At 36.0% G+C, this 20,099-nt stretch overlaps 2 protein-coding genes across 4 annotated transcripts in view; one reads left to right on the top strand and one right to left on the bottom strand.

The window, feature by feature from the left end:
- Positions 1-5,510: 5,510 nt before the first annotated feature.
- Positions 5,511-12,578, bottom strand: LOC138048982 (dual adapter for phosphotyrosine and 3-phosphotyrosine and 3-phosphoinositide-like). 2 transcript variants are annotated; one of them, XM_068895061.1, is made up of 10 exons: positions 12,517-12,578; positions 11,309-11,428; positions 10,309-10,442; positions 9,584-9,750; positions 8,632-8,679; positions 8,463-8,525; positions 7,937-8,022; positions 6,598-6,685; positions 6,485-6,503; positions 5,511-6,221 (listed from the first exon to the last, which is right to left on the bottom strand). In XM_068895061.1, the coding sequence occupies exons 1-10, from the start codon at positions 12,552-12,554 to the stop codon at positions 6,187-6,189; spliced, it is 798 nt and encodes a 265-aa protein (XP_068751162.1). In that variant the 5' UTR covers positions 12,555-12,578; the 3' UTR covers positions 5,511-6,186. The 2 variants fall into 2 exon arrangements, with proteins under 2 accessions (XP_068751162.1, XP_068751163.1); XM_068895062.1 differs by lacking the exon at positions 12,517-12,578 and adding an exon at positions 11,752-11,863.
- Positions 12,579-12,625: 47 nt separating this feature from the next.
- Positions 12,626-20,099, top strand: part of LOC138048971 (cilia- and flagella-associated protein 65-like) — a 46,535-nt gene continuing 39,061 nt past the window's right edge. Inside the window, exons 1-7 of one of the 2 annotated variants that reach the window (XM_068895044.1) lie at positions 12,626-12,809; positions 12,979-13,145; positions 14,783-14,885; positions 16,857-16,892; positions 16,997-17,127; positions 17,553-17,667; positions 19,776-19,866. In XM_068895044.1, the coding sequence (XP_068751145.1) occupies positions 12,997-13,145; positions 14,783-14,885; positions 16,857-16,892; positions 16,997-17,127; positions 17,553-17,667; positions 19,776-19,866 (625 nt within the window). In that variant the 5' untranslated portion in view covers positions 12,626-12,809; positions 12,979-12,996. The remainder of the gene's footprint in view (positions 12,810-12,978; positions 13,146-14,782; positions 14,886-16,856; positions 16,893-16,996; positions 17,128-17,552; positions 17,668-19,775; positions 19,867-20,099) is intronic. The other variant, XM_068895046.1, reaches the window with a different exon arrangement.

Here is a 20,099-nt window from a genome sequence, read left to right as displayed (position 1 = left end):
ATTCTTGTAATTGCCCCACCGACCGACCATGACGACTTCGTGGATCTCAAAGGCTACCACATCATTCTTATGCAAACAGTTGTTGACTATGAAATGATATATGAAATATGGTGAACTGCGGATGTGAAATCAAGTGAAACTATGATCCTCGCAGTTATGAACGCAATTTTAGCAATTGCGTAGGGATGAGCGCGCATGGGTGTGTATGAATATAAATGGGTATCCATGGGTATAAATGGCTTAAGGCTTTACATGAATATACATGGTATACATAAGCATGCATAGATATACATGGCTGTACAAGGATATACGTGGCTGTACATGGACAGAAAAGGATATACATGGGTATACATCGGTATACATGGATATACATAGGCATATATGGGTGTACATGGCTGTACATGGATATACATGCCTTTACATGGAAATACATGGATATATATGGCTGTACATGGATATACATGATAATACATGAATATACACGGGTATACATGGATATCCATGGGCATATATGGATATACATGGTTGTACATGGATATACATGCCTGTATGTGGATATACACGGGTATACATGGATATACATGGCTGTACATGGATATACACGATAATATATGGGTATCCATAGGTATACATGGACATACATGGCTGTATATGGATATTCATGGATATACACGGGTGTACATGGATATACATGGCTGTACATGGATATACATGGATATACATGGCTGTACATGGGCATACATGGATATACATTCGTATACATGGAAATACATGGCTGTACATGGATATACTTGGATATACATGGCTGTACATGGGCATACATGGTTATACAGGAGTATACATAGAAATGCATGGGTATACATGGATATACATGGCTGTACATGGATATACACGATAATATATGGGTATCCATAGGTATACATGGACATACATGGCTGTATATGGATATTCATGGATATACACGGGTGTACATGGATATACATGGATATACATGGCTGTACATGGATATACATGGATATACATGGCTGAACATGAATATACATGGATATACATGGCTGTACTTGGATATCCATTGTAATACATGGGTATACATAGGTATACATGGACATACATGTCTGTATATGGATATTCATGGATATACACAGGTGTACATGGATATACATGGCTGTACATGGATACACATGGACATACATGGCTGTAGATGGGCATACACGGGTATACATTCGTATACATGGATACACATAGGCATACATGGATATACATGGCTGTGCATCGATATGCATAGGTATACATGGAGATACATGCCTTTACATCGAAATACATGGATATACATGATAATACATGAATATACACGGGTATACATGGATATGCATGGGCATACATGGATATACATGGTTGTACATGGATATACATGCCTGTATGTAGATATGCACGGGTATACATGGATATATATGGCTGTACATGGATATACACGATAATACATGGGCTTACATAGATATACGTGGATATACACGGGTGTTCATGGATATACATGGATATACATGACTGTGCATGGATATACATGGATATAAATGGCTGTACATGGATATACATGATAATACATGAATATACACGGGTATACATGAGTATACATGGGTATACATGGATATACACGGTTATACATGGATATACATGGGTATACATAGAGATATATGGGTATACATGGATATACATGGCTGTACATGGATATACATGGATATACATGGCTGAACATGGATATACATGGAAATACATTGCTGTACATGGATATACATGGATATACATGGCTATACATGATTATACATGGATATATATAGGTATACATGGACAGACATGGGTATACATGGACATAAATGGTTATACATGGGTATACATGAACATACATGGGTATACATGGATATACAAGGTTATACATAGATTTACATGGGTACACATAGAGATACATGGGTATACATGGATATACATGGCTATACATGGTTATACATAGATATATATGGGTATACATGAACATACATGGGCATACATGGATAAACATGGATATAAATGGATACACATGGTTATACATGGATGTAGATGGGTATACATGGACATACATGGGTATACATGAACATACATGGTTATACATGGATACACATGGGTGTACATGGACATACATGGGTATACATGGATATATATGAATATATATGGGTATACATGGACATACTCGGTTATACATGGATACACATGGGTATACATAGACATACATGGGTATACATGGATATACATGGGTATACATGAATATATATGGGTATACATGGACATACATGGGTACACATGAACATACATGGGTATACATGGCTATACATGGGTATACATGAATATATATGGGTATACATGGAAATACATGGTTATACATGGATATACATGAGTATACATGAATATATATGGGTATACATGGACATACATTGTTATACATGGATATACATGGGTATACATGGACATACATGGATACACATGGGTATACATGGACATACATGGGTATACATGGACATACATGGGTATACATGAATATATATGGGTATACATGGACATACATGGTTATACATGGATATACATGGGTATACATGGGTATACATGGGTATACATGAATATACATTGGTATATTTGAATATATATGGGTATACGTGGATATACATGGGTATCCATGAATATATATGGTTATGCATGGATATACATGGGTATACATGAATATATATGGGTATACATGGACATATATGGTTATACATGGATATACATGGGTGTACATGGACATACATGGTTGTACATCGATACACATGGGTATACATGGACATACATGGGTATACATGGATACACATGGGTATACATGAATATATATGGGTATACATGGACATACATGGTTATACATAGATATACATGGGTATACATGGGCATACATGGGTATACATGAATTTATATGGGTATACATGGAAATACATGGATATACATGGGTATACATGGAGATACATGGTTATACATGGATATGCATGGGTATACATGAACATAAATGGGCATACATGAATATACATGGGTATACATGAATATATATGGGTATACATGGACATACATGGTTATACATGGATATACATGGGTGTACATGGACATACATAGTTGTACATCGATACACATGGGTATACATGGACATACATGGGTATACATGGATACACATGGGTATACATGAATATATATGGGTATACATGGACATACATGGTTATACATGGATATACATGGGTGTACATGGACATACATAGTTGTACATCGATACACATGGGTATACATGGACATACATGGGTATACATGGATACACATGGGTATACATGAATATATATGGGTATACATGGACATACATGGTTATACATAGATATACATGGGTATACATGGGCATACATGGGTATACATGAATTTATATGGGTATACATGGAAATACATGGATATACATGGGTATACATGGAGATACATGGTTATACATGGATATGCATGGGTATACATGAACATAAATGGGCATACATGAATATACATGGGTATACATGAATATATATGGGTATAGTACATGGATTTACATGGGTATACATGAATATATATGGGTATCTATGGACATACATGGTTATACATGGATATACATGGGTATACATGGACATACATGGTTATACATGGATACACATGGGTATACATGGACATACATGGGTATACATGGATATACATGGGTATACATGGATATACATGGGTATACATGGACATACATGGTTATACATGGATATACATGGGTACACATGGACATACATGGGCATACATGGGTATACATGAATATATATGGGTATACATGGATTTACATGGGTATTCATGAATATATGGGTATGCATGGGTATACATGAATATATATGGGTATACATGAACATACATGGTTATACATGGATATACATGGGTATACATGAATATATATGGGTATACATGGACATACATGGTTATACATGGATATACATGGGCATACATGGACATACATGGTTATACATGGATATAAATGGGTATACATGGGCTTACATGGGTATACATGGATATACATGGGTATACATGAATATATATGGGTATACATGGAAATACATGGGTATACATGGATATACATGGGTATACATGAATATATATGGGTATACATGGAAATACATGGTTATACATGGTTATACATGGGTATACATGGCTGTACATGGATACAGATGGACAAACATGGGTATACATGTGTATACATGGACATACATGGGAATACATGGATATACATGGAAATGCATGGGTATACAGAGAGATATATGGGCATAGATGGATATACATGTATGTACTTTGCTATAGCTACCTATATATGCTGATATACCTCTTTTATATAATTTATGCGCTTTATGATACACTTTAATAACCCTACTTAAAGTACATACCACTGTACCTTCGATTGTACCGCTGGTCACTTTCGTTTTCATGACAACGGAAGAAAGGCGTCAGAGAAAGCCGTTTCTTCCGTGACTACACGCGGCCTCTCAGGTTCTGTAGGGTAAAAACTTTAAGGATTTGTACGGGAATCCCGATGACAGACTCAAAATGATATTTTCACTCAAGAGTTCTCAATAAAAAAGCCGTACCTTTAAGATAATTGAGAACGTTTGCGTAACTATTTTTTTGCGTGTGTTATGACCGAGCCTGGGCTGCCTGTGGACAGCTCTTTAACTTAATATTTTACGCGTGTAAACAACCTAAAGCACGAAGCGAACGTTGCAATTGTACATTATCACGTCACCTTTAGCACAACAAATTGGATCGACCTTATTGTTACTCGAGTTTAGGATCATACAAAACCCTTCGAAGCTGAAATTGTAAGACTGCAATGTCCTGCACGGTCGATTCCCTTCCTCCCGAAGTAGCACTGTACGTACTTTCCTTCTTGGACACCAAAAGCCTGAGTAAAGCTTCCCAGACTTGCAAAAAGTGGTATGACTTCATTTACAATACGGACGATTTATGGATTTTCAAATGTAGAGCGCTTGATTGCGATGAAATCGAGCAAGACATACGACAAGGCTTGTTGTGGCGTGATATTTTTATCAAGAACTATACCACAAACGCAATCAAAAAGAGTTGGCTTGAAGGCAAATGCATGAACGTGAAGTCACCAGATGAACTGCCAAAGAATCTCTTTGGACCATTCAACACTGAGACATGGGGACAGATTTTGGAAGTTGTTCAAAACCTATAGTAAAAGAGAGGGATTTGTCGATTGCAAATCTCCCAAAGCCCAGGGTGTTTCTATCTTTGCCGGCAAGTGCGGTAGGAAGATATTCGTTCTAACACGGATCAAATGTAGTTACATCTCTTCGGTGACGGATCACAATTCTTCGACCGATTTTTAAGTCAATTGGTAATAATCTGGCGATACACAGGTTTTTGTACAATATTTTACTTGTAAATAGAAAAGACCATTCAAGGAGTCAAGAATATTTAATACAACATAATTAAATTTAAAAAAATTTATGACAACATATGTTAAAAAAAACCGAAGCAATAAAAGATAGACAACAGAAAAAGCCAACAGATGTGTCGTATTTAATTCCTGTCAATTCTTTCTCTCTTTAGTCTGTGAAAGTGCCCTTTGGTGTGAATTTTCAGTCGACTCTGGTAATACTTTGAAAACTTGCCTTTTTTAAAAATTGTTTCAAACCTGTAAATCATGACTAACAATTTTTTTAGCCTTGAAAATAGTTTTAATTGTCTTGTTATACATGAATTTTCTTTGTATTGTGTAAGAGGACAATGAGCAAGAAATGATATTGGCATTCACATATGAAATATTTTATTTCATTTTTACTATTACTATCATTTTTAAAATACAGTTTAGAAATTAACGTTTTTTAAATGAAAATCTTTTCATTATGTTTCTTCATTCCATGTTGTAAGACTGTCCAAATTTTAATAATTAAAGCATTTTATTTTACAAATATACTACAACATTAGTTTGTATATAGTATGTCCTCAATTTAAAAGGGAAGTGACATTTGGAGAGAACCTGAACAGTTTCAAGTACTTAAATAAATAATTATTTGCTTCTTTTTAGCACACACATGACAACTCTTCCCTTGACATATCTGTGGGATTCTCTCAGAGACCACCAGCATCTACATGTTGTTGTAGTACTGTAAATATAACATCAGAAAGTTACTATAAAATATATTTAGAATAAAAAACAGGAAGACAAATGCAGCACTTTAGTGACATGACATCTTGATAATATGTGGTCCTTGTTCTATTGCACCCTACAAAAGACTTTGGGTGAAATCTTGGACTGTTTTCTTTTAGTGTAACTAAATGATTATTAATCTCAGGAAATGAGCACTTCAAATCTTTTTTGATGTTGTTGGGAAGAACTCCTAATCCTTAGTAATTCAAAAGCACTTACCACTGTCCTTTATTTGGTCCTGCAAAGAAAAAGGGATTTTTCACTATCCATGAAATGTGACAAATTAAAATAACAAAATAATTGCTATTATTATCCAAAGCCTTTTAGGTTACCAATTTCCATGTCAACAAATCAATCCATTCTTTCATCTCTGCTTCAGAATCTGCATGCATGAAAAATGTTCTGAATGGGAACACTAAGCTAAAATAAAAATGTGACACAAAAGCATTATATATTATATTACAAGCAATGAACATTCATTAAACCAGAAGTAAGTGGATCATTATCAGCATCTGGGAACATGTTGAATATAGCACTGCACTGAAGTTTAAGATCCCAAACCATTCCCATCGTATAGGGCATTTATGCCAGTAAATAACATTAGTGTCTGGTTGTTTGCTTAAATTACCAAAGGAAAATGAAAGGAAAGGAACTTTATTGAAGTGTCTTGTTCTAGCCCTAGAGCACTAATTGGGGACACCTTAAACTGAAATTAACAATAAACACAAATCAGTTAAGGACGGTGCCTACTAATTCAAAGGCATTTTTGACCCGGTGTATGATTATGCAGAAAATGTAGATCTTAACAAGTGTTATTGAAATCCAAAAAGAAAATTGGGGGTAACCACGCATTTTTCAAAGACAATTGATGAATAATATTTGTAAAAAGCTTTAAAATAGAAAGCAATGTATGGCGTTCCTTCTTAAATTGAAACTTAATTATCTCTCAAAAATGCATGGTTATACCCCCAATTTTCTCTTTGGATACCAAGAGTACTTACTAAGATCTACTATTTCCAGATAGTTTTAAACCGCGCAAAAATATCACTGTACTAATAAGCACCACCCATAGGAAATCCGAGTATCTCGAGATGCGCAGAATGTACGCAAAAACAATAGTAGGCACCGTCCTTAAACGCTGGTTTTTGAGGAAAGGGGAAAACTGGAGCACCTGGAGAAAAACCTCTCAATGCAGAGTAGAGGACCAACAATTTCAAGCCACATCTCTGGGAATTGAACCCGGGTGACACTGGTGGGGGGCAGGTGCTCTCACCACTGCACCATCCCTGCACAATACCATAGTGGTCATGTTGGTCATTTGTCAGTGATCTGTTAGCTGATGCATAGGCCAATGTGTAGCATGGATTGGACTTGTTACCATAACCCTATTGGTAATGGTATTGTTACCATATTGGCAATGGTACTGTTACCATTACCTTATTTTCCTGTTGTATTTTAAGTTTTAAATTTAATTTAACACTCTTTCCGCCTCCAGTACCCGTGCTATTTATTTATGTACTTGCCAAATACACTAAAAACACTGGATCTAAGGGCTTCAATAAACTGTCAACATTTTGAACAGGAATTCCCGTGTGCAAAGCAGCAACTATCTCACATTACAACACAGACTGAAAGAAACTCAACTTACATAGGAAAAGAAACACAACATACCTAAACGCATTTGGTTTTCCACAGGTATTATTCCTGAAAACATCTTGTGCCAGGCGAAGTTCTAGTACTCTTAGAGGCTTTGTATCCTGTAACAATAAATTTAAATAGGACAAAAATTTCTTCAAGTGAATTAATTTCATGAACTCACATTTTGCTGAAACAGGTTTTAATTGACAGACAAAATGGAAAAAATGATGTTGTAATTTATGTTATTTGGCCATTTGGCAAATTAAAATCATAGCAAATTTCCATCAAATCAACTGCAGTAAAATTATGGGTTAAATGTTCCATGCTCTTAACATTGTATGTAAAAAATGAGTCAGGTGCATCAACAAAGCTAAAAGATACGTATAGCTTTTCAAAGTGTTTTCATGCTCTGGTGTCCCTTTTTGGCACTGTTTAATTGCTCCAAATGGGGCAAAAATTGTGCATATTGACAAACAAGTCATCAAAAGTCACTAATTAGCACCATTTCCACAGAGCCCTTCATTTGATTAAAGAAATTCTCAAACAAATCTTTTCCTACCCCTCGCTCCTTGTAGTACTTTAGAGTGTTTCTGTATGTGACAAACCATCGTCTTTTCCAGTTCTTAAAGAAAATGAGAAAATGAAAGCAATGTCAAGCACCAAAGATTATGAAAAGAGGCAAAAACGGATTGAGACATTAATAATACTGTGCTCAATTTATAAATCACCTTATGAAAGCCTCCTTGCTTAGTAAGAAAGCCTTCTTTAGATGCAACCTGCAACGAAAAAAAACAAGCAACTGAGGAAAAATTAGAAATCTATTATAACAGTAGCTTGAACATACACCGATGTGGCTGCATTGATAATAGTGCTATAGAAAAGCATAGGCAAATTGTTGCAAAATGCAGCCATCAGAATCCCCTGCAATACTGTACAGAATAATAATAATAATAATAATAATAATAATAATAATAGTAATAATAATAATAATAATAATAATAATAATGATAAGAACTTTCTTAACGTGTCTTTAATCCTAGTTTACAAGAAACTAATTGGAGACACAGGTCTATCTAAGATAAATTAAACACATATGTCACTAAAATAAAAATATCTATGAGATCTAATTAAGAATATTAATAAGAACTGGAATTACAAAGAACAAGTTACAGTGGTAACTAACTGTTACACAAATAGCAATCTTTACAATGACTGGATGTTGCATTTGTCAGGTCAAGCTTCCTCATTTGCCTTTTAAAAGCACTCACTGATTCAACCAATTTGAAGGACTTATGGAGCTTAGACCAAAGAACATGTCCTGTATACCTTAACCATACTTGATAGTGTTAATTAAATCTTGGTAAGGAAAAATCATCTGCGTTTCAAAGATTATACTCAGTCATATTACAATGAAGAAGGTTCAATATACATGTATATGTTGGAATTAGGTCCTTCTTGACCTTGTATAATTATTAGTATAGCAATGTCCTCGAGTCTGCGATAACGTAAAGTTGGTATTTTTGGTTTCTTCAAAAGTGCTTCATAAGTTCTACTCCTATTGCAATAAATGGCCCGTAATACACACTCTTGAAGTTCCACTTAGAAATTCCTTACTTCTCTGTCTTATTGTTACTGGCTCATCATAAATAACACTAAAAAAGTTAGATACAGGGTACTCACAGACCAATCAAAACCATTGAACTCCTCTTCTGCAGATCCAGACTTGTATGTAGATGCATTCTGCTGCTTGAAAGACTTTCCACAGACAGCATGCTTGCTGATGTCATCATATATTGGGGGTTCTGGAATCTCGCAGGAGTATGGACGTGTCAGAGTAATAGGTTGACCTGGAATTTCACAAATTGGTTAGTTTATTACAAATAAGAAAAATTAATATGGGATAAAATTGCAGAAAAAATTCATATAGTTTGTGCATTTGATTATTCTTATGGAAAATGCACCATATAAATATTAATTAATTTAATTAATAAATATTATTATTATTATTATTATTATTATATACCCTTCCCAAGCTCGTTTTCCTCATTATGAAAGAAGATAGAATATGAGATGTGACTGAAAGAAGGAAAAGGACTTATGTCCCATTATTGCAACCTATTGTAGCCCCAACTTACATGTATGTATATATATATATATTACATAAATATTAAAAATAAACTAACAAAGGTATGAGGAGAAAATAGATGTAAGAATAACAAAGAATAGAGGAGGAATAATATAACAAAGATAGTTGAGCAATAACTTCTTTAACCAATTGACTCCTGGGGGTTCCCCATTGATGAGTAAAATCAGTCTGGCCGGTTTAGCCGTTTTGGGTGTCAAAGGGTTATAATGGGGACATCGTTTTTCAGTGAGTGATTAACACTAGAAGTGTGAAAACCAACCTGTTTCTCCACCAATTATGGGATAATTCTGAAAATGCTCAACTAGTTCCTGAATGTTGTAAAATTCTCCAACTCCAAAGAAAAATTTCCCATGTTCACACCTCAATGAAAAGTGTTTTACAGAATCAAGGCTTCTGCAGAAATAACCAACATCACAACTATTATCATCATCATCAGTAAGTATTAACTTTATAAATGGGAATTCTCTGCAATCTATCAAGACTGCTTAAAATCATTCCACAAAACAATTTCAGTGTTACAAGAGCAAACCTTGGATAAAAGAAGCTGTCTCATGTCCCAGGTCTACCATTAATATCTTTTATGATCTAACAGACCTCAGATACAAAGCTCAACATACCAGCAAGAGGGTGAAACATTTAACAGTATAACTGTATTCAAGTTACTTTTCAGGACACAAATTCATATTAGTCCATTAACTCTCATGACCTTAGTTAGCTGAAGAATTTCAAAATATTTGGTCAAAATATTAAACCCTGCACACTTTGGCATGTAAGTTATCTATTATAATCTTTACAGGTTAAGCTATATGGTACGCTTACGAGGTTTCACTATTTTTCATGCCAAGGACACTTGTGTTGAGGCACCCATACTCCTCTTAAAGATGGCAAAATATGTAAATTTAATTAACTAACCTGTACCTTTATGTAATATGTATATGTATATCTTTTCTTTTATTTCTTTTGTTTTGTTTAATTAACTCTTTAAGTTACTGATAATGACATCTGATCTAAAAGCGCAACCTTCCTCGATTAGCTCTACTAACTGCGTGTTGTGCAGGATTATCATTGTAATCTGTATCTTAAATTAATAAAATGATGAAATTATGAATGATGATAGAAATCTTAGACATCAAACTATACGCATTAATTAAATGGTGAATAACTTGGTAAATGACACATGTTTGAAAGGCCGTACAGCTTGCCTTTGATAAAGAAGGTTTCATCTACAGCAAAAAAAAGTTGTATGGATAAATAATTACCTAACTGACACAGTGTAATGTCCTTCATTCGTTTTACTTGGCCTGATAAGGTAACTTCCTTGCCTTCCATAAGCCAACAGCATTACCTCTGCACTGTTTCTGCTTAGGTTGTGGAACCAACTAAGACATTCAAGAAAAGTTATAGTTGCTTGCAAGTGAATGCAAGTGAAAATGGTACATTGTTAAAACAGCATATTATATTGTATATTCAAAAGAGATACGATATTTGCTATAGGGAATTAACGAATTTCTCAAACATGCATTATGTAAACATTTTTGTCCAAGGAAGACAGCAGTAGCTGAAACATTGCAATCCACATCACAAGAGACATTATTGTGAGACAAACAGTGATATTTTGATAATTGTCAGCTATGAGGAATGATTTTGATAATTTTTACAACAAAAATGTGACTACTGTTTACTCATGAAGGTGCATACGGACCTATCTCTGCATGAATTACTGTTTCATTGCAAAAGTTTGCTCAATTGTATAAAATTATTGTGCCGTGAGAAGCAAGATGCCCTCAGAATTTTTCTACAAAAGCCCCTTGAGTGTCTTTAAGCAGAAGATTTGTTGCTTGGGTATAGCTTGCAGCCATCAAGTTGAAGGAAATCATGTGAAAGTCAAAGACTCCAGATTTCTTCAGTTTCTTTGTGCAATAAAGCTACTTTAAATGCTAGAGACAAGGCAAACGTGATGTAATAACGTGATGTAATAACCTCTTATATTATATACAAATAAATAAGCTTAATAAAATATTGCCTTTAGGCATTCTTTTGTTGTCTTGAAGAGGGAAAACATTTTCTTGAACGAGAGCAAAACGAAAAAAAGCGATTGGCTATTTAGTTGAGATAAATCAATGGCACAAAAGTCAATACATATTAAAAGCTTATGCACTTCCCGGATTAATACCTTTGCGCTGGCCAAAAAATTCTGATTAGTGGAGGATTGTTAATGTCTTTAAGTCTAACAGGAAAAATCACACGAATACCTAAAAAATTCTTAAATTAAATGGCATTTAGTATAATATGCGCATGCTGATCTTGAAATATCGGGCTGCAAGAACAGACAATACGAAAGTAATCGAATTGAGACCAAATACAGCATCTCTGAGATAAGTTACTCCGTTAAGATTAAAAAGAGCAAATTCCATGTCCTTTTGGAGTCCAAGATGTACGAAACCAACCGGATAACACGCAAACTTACGGGATATCCTCAATTCTCCTCAGTTGACATTTTTCCATGTCTTTATAAATAAATGCGTATTTCCCGGTAAGCGAAGAAAAAAGCCTGGATCGAGTAATCCAAATATGGCAACGAAAGGTAACTAGGGAGACTGTTTGAGCGCCATCTTTGTTTTGAAGAATAGCACGTTCTCAGAGCGCTTTATATATTACCAGAAACCCATATTACTCGCTAATTTCTTTATCCGGGTAGAGAACAAGACAAAGTAAATGAAGTCTGCAAATAGAAGAACCTAAAGTTTTCTATTACAGCCGGTGAGTGTCTTGATTGATGCCCATGACATGAGAAAAAGGAGATTGATTTTATATGAAAATCTTGAAGGACTAACCAAAACTGAACAAAATTAAATGGTCGACGAAAACCTTGCAAAAATGTAGTTTTCACCCTTAAATTATATGTCTAAAGGAATTATTTTTGTTGCAGGTTGAGTCGAATTCTACCATGCCCGTTCAGACAGAGCGTTGTGTTAATCACTTTGGCATAGAGGTGTCTGACAGCGTGACATGGCAAGGCTGGGAACCTGGCGGAGAATACACCCAGCAAATTGTGCTGAAGAATGTACAAATCAAGACTCAGAAACTGCAATATAAGTAGGGACTGGTCCAATGATTGGTTGGAAATGAATGGCATAATATTAGGAAAAAATATATTGTGGCAAAAAATGTATGCATTCTTTTAACTTCAAGTTGGTAACATAACTGATTCCAGTCCATGTTATCTGTTAAGTGATAATTAGAGGGGTATGGAATAGAGTCCCTTCAAATTTCCAATTTCTCTAAAGGTAAAGGTAAAGTCACTTTATTTAACGTCAGTAGTTCCTTCAGCTACGAGGCTGGTATCAATGGTAGACAACGGTGCGCCCTTTACCCCTCTCCCTCTGTCAGTGCTCCGTTTTATGGATATTTAAAGCTATAGCTACAAGGATTAGAGAAAAGTCAAAACAGACGTTTAAGTCACTGAGGATTGAACCAGGGACCTCTCGCTCCGAAAGCTGCGCTCTAGCCAACTGAGCCACGACTGCCCCTAAAATTAAAATTTAGCCTTTGCTTTATTTGCCTGCAACTTTACTTTGCTTGACTGTGTGGCCTTGCAATTTTTTCAGTGCTGGCAAATTATAGCAATATTTCTTGTTATGTCACCCATTGTTATTAATATGCCAACCAGAAGCTAATTGTCTGTTGAAACAATAACTTCTTTTGTCCCGTAGTTGGCAAATTTTAATATCAAAAGAAATGTGACTTCACTGTTTGTCACTCACTAAACAAGAAATATCACTATTGCTCAGGTCTTCTTGTCAAGTGAATTACAGCAAAGGCATAGCCCAACAAAATAAAACAAAAGGCATTGCCCGTGGCTTTACAGTCCACTTATGACCTTTAAGCATTAAGGCAAAAATAAATCGACCTTATTCCTAAATGGCAGTCAATTTATTATTTTGCTAAAATGTGTAAATTAGCCTACCAAGTCTCGATACCATACAGTGAACTGAAGATAATTCTTGCTCTAAAATGAGGCTTGGTAGGCCAATTTGTACATTACCAAAGGAAGAATAAAACAGGTGCCATTTATGATGATAATAATAATAATAATAATAATAATAATAATAATAATAATAATAATAATGATACGTTATACATGACCTGCTACCGAACACCCTTATTCGCTGTTGGCGACTGAATTGCTAAGGGCACAGCTCAATGAGATCGGACCGAAGGAGCTGTGCTGCCGGCTAGGCGCTCGTCCTCTGAACACGCCCCATGTATGACCTTGGAGCACAACTCCACAGCCTGATGGAATAGGCAATGAGTCGATTTTGCTGAGTGAGGAAAACCGGAGTACCCAGAAAAAAACCCTCGGAGTCAGGTTGAGATCGACTGAAACTCAGCCCATATACGATATTGGGGTCGAGAGTTGAACCCAGGTCGCAGAGGTGGAAGGCACAGTTGATAACCACTAAGTCATCCTGACTCCCCTACCATTTATGAATAAGGTCTATAAAGAAACTATTCCTGCTGGCAAGACAAATTTACCGGTAATAAAGTTGTCCCCAAGGTCAATTCTCACAGACTGTCACTACTGTGATCATTACCAAATTTGCTTGTAAATAAGGTGCATTGCTGAACACTTGCTCTCAAAAAATCTTTCAATGTGACCTCATCAGGGTTACCCCAAGATGACTTTTGCAAAACACTGATAATTGAAAGTTTGTGCTTTCTGACTTTTGCAGGTCACCTTCAAGTAGATTTTTCACAACACTTTATCCTAAACCAATTGTACTGAGTTCTGGCACAAGTTTCACTCTGCCTGTCACATTCAGACCTCTAGAAAAGGTAGGAAAACCTCAGTTTTCATTGTCAGCTTAATCTGTTTTGCAACATTTGGTGGAGTTGTTAAAGTGGTACAAAAAAGAATTTTTCGAATGGTCCGCTATTACTAACTTAAAAATCTTGAGAGATCTTGATCAAGGAGAAAATAACATCAAAGACTCAATACTCCAAAAATACAATGCATGTGTATGTGAATTAATATGCAGCACAGTATTTTCAGGCTTTCAGATTTTTAGACTTGTGTTTTCCAATCATAACAAACTGTGTTTACACACTGAAATTTTAAGGTATTGAGTAAATGACATTGATACTTTTCCCTAGATCCAACCCTCTGAGGTCCAATCGATCAGTTTTGAATGTGAGTTATGGTGGACTGTGAAATTCAAAACTTGCACTCAAAGTAAACAGCTTTTGGATAAAAATCAAAGCTCAAACTTTTGCCAGACAAGTGTTAAGCAAACACAAAATCAAAATTTGAAGAAAAAAAGGAAGTGATTTTTTTATCATATTACGTACCACTTTAAGGCACTTTATGTTCTAAATTCCTCTATTTTGTCCCTCTGAAGTTGGCAATAGACAAACCAGCCTTTCCTATACCATATGTTTTCCTGTGTCCTCTTTTTGTGTCATACTCTTGAAATTCCTCCTCCTGATTCTTTGCCATGCCCGGTGGTTTGGCATGACTGTGAATATTTTGCATCTAATATTGTGCATAAAAAGTATAATCAAGGTTGCTGCCTAACGGTCTCCCAGTTGCCTGGGACACCTCATTAGCAAGCCCAGTCAACCAAATTTCTGAACGAGTGGCCCAAGCGGGCACCTTACTTATCACAAGGTGATTCATCAACACTTTTTTGTAAATTTGATCCCAGCTGGAGATTAAGCGATGAAAAAAGCGATATGGTTAGAGAGAACGTACGGCAGCTAAGCAAACGACTGAGCAAATTCCACAAATACGTGTTCAATATTGCTAAGGGCTTTCATTGCGTTACCTCCTGGTAGCGCACAGAGACTGGGTCGCAATGTGATTCTCAAATTTAGAACGTCCATATACTCATTTTACACACGCAAAGGCAGTTAAATTCATGTGCGTTAATTTGCGGAATTAGTTACGCAACAAAGGAAACATGTTCATCCCATTAGCTCTCAAGAGACTTAATCTCCAGTAATACGGGGAAGATTTTTCGGGCAACTCGCGCAACAATGTCGCGTTGCAAATTGAGATCGTTTGTCGCACGTATTACCACCATTTACTTAACTTTGAGTGAAGTGTTGGATTTCTTGGTGACGCCATTACTCACATTCAAAACTGACCGACTGGACCTCAGAGGGTTGGATCCAGGGAAAAGTGACGTCAAAGGCTCACTAGCTTTAAAATTCAGTGTGTGAATGCTGCTTGTTAAATATGCAAAAAGCGAGTTTACAAGTCTCAAAGCTCAAAATTCCTGTGCTGCATATTAATTCTGCAGCATACACACAAATTGCATTCTTAATTAGTGAGCCTTTGACGTCATTTTCTTCTCAATCCAGCTCTCTCAAGAACTTAATAATGGGGAAGAAAACTCCAGTTAAAATAAACAGGTGTCTTTTTGATATCAAGGCTAAAAACTTTGGTTGCTTAGTATTTAGTTAACATAGCTTTGAAATCCAAAGAAGAATAAGAATTGATTTTTTGGTCACAAGGGCACTTTAAATCAAACATTGGTTTTTGAGGAGACGGGAAAACCGGAGAAAAACCTCTTGGAGCAGAGTAGACCCAAAACCAACAATTTTTATAGTTTACTCTAACACAACAGGATTTTACTTGTTGTGAATTAGGGGTACCAAACTGGTAAAACAGTAAATAAACATGGTCTTCGTGATTACTTACTCAGCTGCAAACTCTGTGCAATGCCTAAAGAACTCTGCTTGGATATTTGTTTCAAGTACCTGAATAATAGGAATCATCATTTTTTTTATTTCTTCACTTTGTAGGGACAATATGAAGACTGTATTGAATTTGAAACAAACGTAAGTTCCTCTTTATTTTCTATTTTGTTTCTTTGTTTTTCCAGGTCAGAGTGTTTTCTACAGTGCATCTGATGACTAATAATATTATTGGTTCATTCCTCTAGGAGGGCATTTTTTCGGTTCCCATGAGAGCTGTTTTACCAAAAGCAGATGTAGCTGTACCAGATCATTTGAAGTTTGGGATGTGTGCAGTGAAGGACTGCATTGAAGTTTTATTTCAAATTAGAAACACCAGGTACATGTAACTACTTCTAATAAATTGGCCATTTCATATATAGTTGCTGTTTTTCCATTTACTATACCATACTAGTTTCCTGTATGTCCATTCAGATATACATAAATTTAAATGCAAATTTAGACATGCAAAATTATCAGACAAGGGAGTTAACCATTTATTAAAAAGGGGGAAAACAATACTTATATAGCAATAAAAAACATTTAAAAAAATATATGAGTTGTATTTTAAGAAGATGGAGCCTGGCGCCTGCTTTCATAATATTCTTGGGCAAGCCTAAGTTTCCATTCATGTAGATTTATTCATTGAATAATTAGGCAAGGTTGGAGTGAAGGCCTTAATTGTTTTCCTTCAAACTGTGTTGCTAAATTTCTTTATGCAATGCATAGATCGTCGTAATTTATTGTCCTCTCTTCTTTTTTCAGTGAACTTGTGACCAAATTCCAATGGAAGGCATTTGAACCGTTTTCCATCATACCTGAAAGTGGGACGATGGCTCCAAGGACTTCGTGCAGTGTCAAAGCCATCTTCTGCCCCAAGGTATAAAGGCTAGTATAAAGTCTTACTGGTCAGCTTGAACTGACCACACATAAATCAAGAGGTTAACCCATTGACTCCTGGGAGTGAAATTTAACTGATTTTACTTTGTCTAATGCCTGCAGAAGATAATTAATTTTTTTACTTGTCAACTGGGAGCATTTCCAGGTTGCCTGAAGAGTCGATGGTTTAATTATTAAAAATTTAAAGTAGAGTGTTGCTGTGAGTTTACAGTAAACCAGAAACCCATAAGATTTGAAACATGTAGCGGCCCCTTGTGTGCTGGGAAACAAGCTTCTGAATATTACAATTTGCTAAGTACCATATTTGGAACAACAAGAGCGAGGGGTTTCCAAATATGGTACTTAGCTCTGAAACATTCAACCAATCAGTTCGCACTGAATACTCGGAAGCTGTGAACACACGTTACACGTTTCAACCCTTATGGGTTTCTGAGTAAACTTAATAGGCCTTATTCACAACATAGCCGCCATGTTAGTTTTCACATTGTCATGCAAATTAGCCACGTGTTATGCTGGGGGGCAAACACTGGAAAAAAGGCAAATTGCAGAAAATCAGCTCGTCGAAATATTGAAATAACATTGCTTAAAGTCCATTTTAGTATTTAGAATTAAGTACCTTTTATAATAATTTTATATCTTTTGATTGCCTTTGACAGTTTGACTTTCTACTTCGTTAGCTACTCATTTTTCACTATTAAAAAAACGTCGAACCAACTTGTGTTATTATTCTATTTTACTACTTAGGTGATGAACATTCAATGAACGCGAAACAAATCATCTGTGTGGCTAAGATGTTCGTTATAACCTCTCGAAGTTGTGTTGTTTGCCCCCTCAGAAGTGTGTAGCTAATTTGCATGATAATAGCAAATCCAATATGGCGGCCATCGTGAATAAGGTCTATTGGAAAGTAAAGAAGAAGTTTGATGGCTCCCACAAGGCAATCTCCTATAATATAATTGTAGCTTTGATAGAGGTAGTGAATCCAAATGAGGGATTTGGAAAGTCATAAGCCAGGATACTTGGATGCACCTAAGGGAAGTAAACTTGAGCCAACATTTGAAAAGATTTTAGGCTTTGTTAAATATAGTTAAATAAAATTTAACATAGTTAACGACTAGGAGCTAGTCTGGTCAGTAGTGTTTTGCAGGCGGTTGTTAGTGTCTTGGCCGTCTGGTAGCGTTGTTCAGCGTTTTGGTGCGTTCTGTAGCGTTTGTTATAGTTACATGGTTCACGACCGGGAGCTAGTCCGGTCAGTAGCGCCTTGCAGGCGTTTGTTAGCGTTTTTATGCGTTTTTGTAGCGTTTGCAGCACTCTTTAGGTTTTGGAAGCCCTGGGGCTGACATGGTTCAGCGGTATTCCTGCTTAGTGCATGCATTGTTGTCCAATGTGCTTGCAGCGTGTTTGTTGCTCTGTTGGCGTGGCGTTGTGAGTCGGATTAGGAGTTTAGTGGTTCTCGGCGTTCCCTCCCTATCCCCCCCCCCTTTTTTTCCCCCCTGTTTTTTTTGTGTTCTTTTTTTTTTTGTATTGTTCTTTTTTTTGTGTGTTGTTCTTTTTTTTTTGTATTTTCTTTCTTTCTTTATTTATTTTTGTTTCCACTGAGCTATCTGGCTCAAGTGTGACGGGTGCCTTAGGGGGGCCTGGCGCGGGGGGCTCGTGGCTTGGTTGCGGGTTGGGCAGGCCAGTCGGGTGTTCTAGCGCCTTGGGGATGTGACTTCGGTTTCAGCCCCCAGGCTTCCTGGGCACCTACCCTCCACTGGCGACGCGGGCATTAATTTTAAATTATTATTATCATGAATGTGATCCACATCATTCTCGATCTGTTGTGGAATGGACAAAGTCAAGGAATCTCCAGACTTGTTGTTGGGTGATACACATGAGTAATGTCAAACAAAATGTAAACCTTGGATACACTTTAATGAGATATAATTTATATTTTTTTTAAATTTTCTTTGCTTGGTCGTGTACAAATTTGTACATGGACAAGGATGAACCTTTAAATGTACCATTAGTAAATAAAGTTTCATCCTTGTCTATGTGCAAATTTGATTTCAAGATTAATGTACAATGATTTTATTCATTTCTCAACAGGCTGCCCTGGTTTATGAAGGTACTGCAGTCTGCTCATACAGTGCTGGGGAGCTGATTCCATTCACAAAGCATGTGAATATCGAAGGAATAGGTAGAAATGTCTTCTGATGTCAGTAATCTTTATCAATTATTAAAGACCAAATTGTTTGAAGCATGGTTTCCTGGAAAATTTTTGTATGTTTAATTGAAGACAACAAAACATCAAAGGCCCACCTTCAACTGACAGGCAACATTTTTTGAATTTTTGGGTTAACTAGAAATAAAGATAGGGCATTTTGAGGCTAAAAATTGTCATAAACGAAATAAGCGCCCCCTCTATTGCCT

Source organism: Montipora capricornis, chromosome 5, assembly GCF_036669925.1.
Source record: "Montipora capricornis isolate CH-2021 chromosome 5, ASM3666992v2, whole genome shotgun sequence".
Classification (NCBI taxonomy): domain Eukaryota; kingdom Metazoa; phylum Cnidaria; class Anthozoa; order Scleractinia; family Acroporidae; genus Montipora; species Montipora capricornis.
The sequence above is the reverse complement of the archived record's forward strand: the minus strand, read 5'-3'. Positions and strand labels throughout refer to the sequence as shown.

What these genes read in the sequence shown, in the direction of transcription:
- LOC138048982 (XM_068895061.1), bottom strand. Translation starts at nt 12,554, where the DNA reads ATGGAAAAATGTCAACTGAGGAGAATTGAGGATATCCC. An exon ending in AGGAGAATTGAGGATATCCC is followed by an intron (nt 11,429 to 12,516) that starts GTAAGTTTGCGT and finishes TGAATGTCTTAG; the next exon opens with TTGGTTCCACAACCTAAGCA. An exon ending in CATAATTGGTGGAGAAACAG is followed by an intron (nt 9,751 to 10,308) that starts GTTGGTTTTCAC and finishes GTGAAATTCCAG; the next exon opens with GTCAACCTATTACTCTGACA.